Genomic DNA, 6,000 nt, shown 5'->3' with positions numbered 1-6,000 from the left:
CCTTTAGGTACTTGTAAACACAGATAAGGTCTCCCCTCAGCCTTCTCTTCTCCAGGCTAAAGAGCCCCAGCTCTCTCAGCCTTTCCTCATCAGGGAGATGCTCCAATCCTTCAATCATCCTCGTTGCCCTTCGCTGGACTCTTTCCAGTAGTTCCCTGTCCCTCTTGAACTGGGGAGCCCAGAACTGGATGCAGTATTCCAGCTGTGGCCTCACCAGTGCAGAGTAGAGGGGGAGAATGACTTCCCTCGACCTACTGGCCACACTCTTCCCTATGCAGCCCAGGATTCCGTTGGCCTTCCTGGCCACAAGAGCACACTGCTTGCTCATTGTCATTTTGCTGTCTACCAGGACCCCCAGATCTTTCTCTTCAGAACTTGACTCCAGCAGGTCCACACCTAACCTGTATTGGTGCCTGACATTCTTCTTCCCCAGGTGCAGGACCCTGCACTTTTCCCTGCTGAACCTCATGAGGTTCTTCCTTGCCCAGCTCTCCAGCCTGTCCAGGTCTCGCTGGATGGCAGCACGGCCCTCTGGGGTGCCAGCCACCCCTCCCAGTTTGGTATCATCAGCAAACTTACTGAGGATACACTCGGTCCCCTCGTCCAGGTCGCTGATGAATATGTTGAACAGGACTGGACCAAGTATTGACCCCTGGGGGACACCACTGGTTACAGGCCTCCAGCTTGAACCTGCTCCATTAATCATTACCCTTTGGGTCCTGTCACACAGCCAGCTCTCAATCCACCTCACTGTCCCCTCATCCAGCCCACACTTCCTTAGTTTCCCAATGAGGATGCTATGGGAGACTGTGTCAAATGTTAGAAATGTTAAATGTTAAAATGTTTAATGTTAGAAAAGGCTACGTAAGGGTAATTCTCGCCTCATACTTAGGCTAGAGAAATTCAAAGATGTGTCTGACACCACTGGCATCCAGAATGCAATACTTTTTCTGGCATTATACACTACAGAACTCCTTTTCCTCCTTTCAGACATCTCCCCAGCACGCACCTCTGCAATTCAGGCTGTCAAGGCTGGCCGCTGGATCTACAGGGGGGGATTTTACTTGTTGAACAGCCAGATCCAGACGCGGTTTATATTGCAGGCTGAAAAGAAAATGTAATGTGCATTATTAACATTATTCATCTCTTGGAAAGAAAATTACATGCCCAAAGGGGCTATGCTAATGGTAATTTTATGCCGTTACGATGTGGAAAATGGGATGAGGGATAAGCTCAGGCCCAGAGCTCCAGCAGGAGCCAGAGCACCCTCCTCACACTGGGCCGGCCCTGAATCATAGAAGAGTTTTTCTTGGAAGGGACCTTTCAGATCATCCAATCCAACCATCAACCTAACACTGACAAAAACCATCGCTAAACCATGTCCCTCAGCACCATGCCTACCTGTCTTTTAAATACCTCCAGGGATGGTGCCTCAACCACTTCCCTGGGCAGCCTGTTCCAATGGTTGATAACCCTTTCAGTGAAGAAATTGCTCCTGCTTTCCAATCTAAACCTCCCCTGGTGCAACTTGAGGCCGTTTCCTCTTGTCCCATCGCCTGTGACTTGGGAGAAGAGACCGACCCTCCCCAGCTACACCCTCCTTTCAGGGAGTTGTAGAGAGCGAGAAGGTCTCCCCTCAGCCTCCTTTTCTCCAGGCTGAACACCCCCAGCTCCCTCAGCCGCTCCTCACAAGACTTGTGCTCCAGACCCCTCACCAGCTCCGTTGCCCTTCTCTGGACCCGCTCCAGCACCTCAATGTCTTTCCTGTAGTGACTGGCCCAAAACTGAACACAACATACGAGGTGCCTTTAGCGTGGCCTCGCTGAAGGGGCAGGCGCACCCTGCTCCTAAGCCCCCGCGGGATGAGCAGAGGTGGAGGGTGGTCCCTAAAGTTCCCTCAGAACGGGGCCGTGCCTCGGGGAGGCCCCGCGGGCCATGAGGTGGCACTTCCCCGCCCGCAGCGCGGCCCGGCACCCTCCCCACAGCCCGGGCTTGGTGAGCACTACACTACCCAGGGTGCACTGCGCAGGAGAAACGCTCCCTCCCCTGCCTCGTGGCGCAAGGCATCACGGGATTTGTAGTCCTCGCCCCCTCAAGTTTCGCCCGAAAAAGTTTCCTCGCCCTTTCCGGTACCTCGCCGGTTTCCATGGCTACGGCGCCATAGCCAATAGAGAGCGGGATTCTACGCGCGGGGGGCGGGGTGGGGCGAGCCCCGGGCCAATGAGGGGCGGGTTTGTTGCGGGGCACGCTGGCAGCGGGGCCGACAAGTCTCCTTGGGGCCGTCCCTTGGCCGCGGCCTGGTGGCGCCGGGCGAAGATGGGCGGCGGCGGTAGCACCCGGCGTGTCACCTTCGAGGCGGACGAGAATGAGAACATCACGGTGGTGAAGGGCGTGCGGGTGAGAGCAGGACTCCCCCGGGGCTCCTCCCTCCCACCCCGGGCCGGTGGGGGGTTGTCGCAGGGACACCTCGGGGCCTGGCTTGCCCCGGCCTGACCTCAGGAGGGGGGACCGGAGGGCCCGGTCCCTCTGCGCCGTTGGCTCCTGTCCCTGCGGCTCTGTCCCCTCCCGCCTGGAGGGTGCTCTCCTCTGCTTCCATCCCCTCTCCCACAGTGACCTCCACCCTTCCCGGCGTTGTCGGCTGGGTCTTGTAGGGGACCGAGAGCCATGGCGCTCCGGTGTGGTCTAGAAGTGTCAGTGGTGGCAAGAATCATGCCGCACGTAGGAGCCTGTCCTGGGGGAGCCTTCTCCCCAGCCTGGTTACTAAAGACGGGGTGCAGAACAGTTGTAGGAGAGATGTGGAACTATCAGGGCTTGGTTTGTCTTTCCCTGACCTCTACACGTGCGAGCTCCTCCCTTTCCCATGTCCTGCTCTCTTACATGTGCTGCATCCGGCTTCCTCTGTACCTGCAGAAGCATTCCCATTCTTTGCCTATTTATGGCGTGCTGTTGCCTATAATATACCAGAAGACAGTGTGTGACACAAGTGACTTTGAGAAATCTCACTGCTTAGAAACTTTTCGATGGAAGACACGGTAGTTCGTATCAGGAATGATAATACGTTGTTTTATTTGTTGTTACTGCTCATAGGGAGGAGCGTTGCGGAATGAAGCGTGATAGTAACTGCTGCCTATTTCAGCATACTCATGTTTTCCAATTCTGGTCATTTAATGCAAATAGGTGACAGTATCGTTAGTGCTCACAGCAGAGTTCACCCGCTCTGAAACGTGCTTAAATACTGGGAAGAGCTATTGGAATTCCTCTGAAGTGTCCTGGGTCTTGAATATTGGGAATAAAAACTGAGTGATATTACATATAAAAAGAAGATCCAGCTTCACTAAATAATAATATTAGATTTAATATCAACAGAACCTTCAAAAGTGGATACTGTTTACCTATGTAAAACTAACTGTGAAGTTAAGTTGAGAGTTTTAGGACTGGGTTAAGAAATCTTAACGCTGCAGGAAGGAATTTTACCCTTTCAGTTGCATTTTAGATTACAGATTTTTGCAAAACCTTTGTAACACAGATCTCTGCCGGTGAGAGGTGTCACGCTGTAGGTTTAGTAACGAATTTGCTAATTAAAATTAAGTCTCATGGGCAGTCAAACCAGTATTTTGATAAGACTTGGTGTTGGAGGAAACCAATAAGAAGTTCTTAGTTGGAAAACACAGGCTTTCATGTTATCTATTCTTTTGTTATTTTTTTCCATGGGCTACAACAGATCTGAAACTGGCCGTTACTCTTATTCTCAGTTTGATTCCGCGTAATTTGTGACAGTATTTTTGTGTGTGTTGCACGAGTGTTTTGAGGCCTTTGTGAGGATGAAGTTCCTCCTGGGTTAAGTGCTGTGCGCTATTTGACTCTCATCCAAATAACTGAGAAATGCAAAAAAGCTGGTTAATTACAAACAACGTGTCAAATGGCGTTTACCCTTCCCTGTATCCTGTATTTTCTCATATCAGTTTCTTGTGATCTGTGAGAGCCAAAACGATCTTGTTCAGAGCCGAGCGCTCGCCCCACAAATAAGGGGAAATAGTGAATTCTGCGTTGTGGATAGATTTTAGCAGCTTTTTTCAGGGCTCTATGCTTTTTTTTTTTTAAAATTTTACTTCATTTTTGGGGGAAAGAGAGGGGTAACGGGGATAAAGGACGAGATGCAGTTCTGACTCTGTTTGGGTTGGGGATTATATTTTGCAGCTTTCTGACAGTGTCATCGATCGTATGAAGGAACCTTCTTCACCCAGTGGAAGATCGCAGCACCGATCGGCCTCTGGTGCAGGTACGCCCATGTTCTTCTGTTTTCTAATGCGAGGAAGCAAATCAAATTTGCCTTTCAGAGCACTGTAATGAACTCATTGCCATTTCGTAGAGATGATTTTTTGATGTTTTTTGCTCCTCTCCTTTTGAAGAAGAAAGTAGTTTGTAGGCTTTTAGAGGAATTATGTTACTCTATTTTCTTCTGACTGACATTTAAATGTAAAACGCAACTGTTTAGTAGCTGTGGTTTTCTAAGGTATTATCCATTGTTAAAGACTTTTTTTTTTTTTTTTTAAAGGAAAAAAAAGCAAATATTCATTCCAAGTATGCATTGAGTTTTGAAGTGAAAATTCTTGTCTACTTAACACCAAATTTTAGTGTAGCGAGCTTCTGTTGAAATGTGCTTAAGCAAATGTTAAAAGAGTAATACACTATTTTCTTACCATAGAATAGTGGAAATAAGTCACGTACAGTTTATACAGATCGATGGCTCAAAATGATGGCTTTCTTAACATATTATATTTCATTATTGAGGCCTGTTCGAATGCATCAAGCAGGCTCTGTGCCAGGCAGCCCGTTCGCTAATTTAAAACACTTCGGCACGGTGAACACGGTGTAGCTACTGAGGAGTGAAAATGAATGGCGGAGACTGGAGCATGTGATTTATGTTTGTGGACTCTGTGAAAACGTGTGAGGTTCGAGTAAAGCTTCTTATCAGCACTCCAGGAATACTAATACCCATATTCCCTAAGGGCCTTTCGCATTGATACTTAGAAAAAAATCCCACCAAAACTCAACAAGTGCTGTGACAGTAGCGGGCCTTGCAGCAAGACTTGAACGAACAGAACGTAGCATCTTTTTTTCATCAGAAGCATAGAAACTTGGTTTCCTGTTGCTTAATTGAAGGTGTTTGTGGTGTAGATGTCTGCATCCGAGCTGGGCTCCCTCTGTAGTCAGTAGAAAGAAAAAGATGTTTTGGGGGACAATTCATCTGGCTTTAGTTGGGAATTCTACTTCAGGATGAGGTGAATTGCCCTCTAGGAATGCTGGGGGTGAATTGTCCTCTAGGAACCCCTCTCTCCTGAGCGGAGACCTCTTCGACCTCTACAACTCCCTGAAAGGAGGGTGTAGAGTGGTGGGTGTTGGCCTCTTCTCCCAAGGGAATAATGACAGGACCAGAGGAAATGGTCTGAAGTTGTGGCAGGGAAGGTTTAGATTAGATATTAGGAAGAATTACCTTACGGGAAGAGTGGTCAGGCACTGGAACAGCCTGCCCAGGGAGGTGGTGGAGTCACCATCCCTGGAGGTATTTAATAAACATGTAGATGTCACACTGCAGGGCATGCTTTAGTGTCTGAGATTGTAGGCAGTTTTTTTTTTGTGTGTGTATGGTTGGACTTGGTGATCTCAGAGGTCCTTTCCAACCGTGATGATTCTGTGAAGAGCTCAGATGTGAGCATCTAAGGATGTCGAGCAAATCCGACACGGGATGTTTTACAAATATCAGGGTTCCCAAATGATGCTCGTTTAGAGGTTTGTTTTTCCACTTTATGAATAAGAAAATTGTGGCATAGAGAGGGCAAGGAAAGTATCAGTGCGAAAAATTACTTAGACTGTCAGCTGGCTTCCTTCCTACGTAGGGAAGAGTGTGGCCAGTAGGTCAAGGGAGGTCATTCTCCCCCTCTGCTCTGCACTGGTGAGGCCACAACTGGAATACTGCATCCAGTTCTGGGCTCCCCAATT

At 48.9% G+C, this 6,000-nt stretch overlaps 1 protein-coding gene across 2 annotated transcripts in view; it reads left to right on the top strand.

Moving 5' to 3' along the window:
- The first annotated feature begins 2,228 nt into the window (after positions 1-2,228).
- The window catches only part of CHCHD3 (coiled-coil-helix-coiled-coil-helix domain containing 3), a 186,571-nt gene continuing 182,799 nt past the window's right edge, over positions 2,229-6,000 (top strand). Inside the window, exons 1-2 of one of the 2 annotated variants that reach the window (XM_074144641.1) lie at positions 2,229-2,397; positions 4,198-4,279. In XM_074144641.1, coding sequence (XP_074000742.1) covers positions 2,317-2,397; positions 4,198-4,279 — 163 coding nt within the window. In that variant the 5' untranslated portion in view covers positions 2,229-2,316. The remainder of the gene's footprint in view (positions 2,398-4,197; positions 4,280-6,000) is intronic. The other variant, XM_074144642.1, reaches the window with a different exon arrangement.

The sequence above is a fragment of the Numenius arquata genome, chromosome 2 (assembly GCF_964106895.1).
Source record: "Numenius arquata chromosome 2, bNumArq3.hap1.1, whole genome shotgun sequence".
NCBI lineage: Eukaryota > Metazoa > Chordata > Aves > Charadriiformes > Scolopacidae > Numenius > Numenius arquata.
This window is presented reverse-complemented; position numbering and strand designations above follow the sequence as displayed.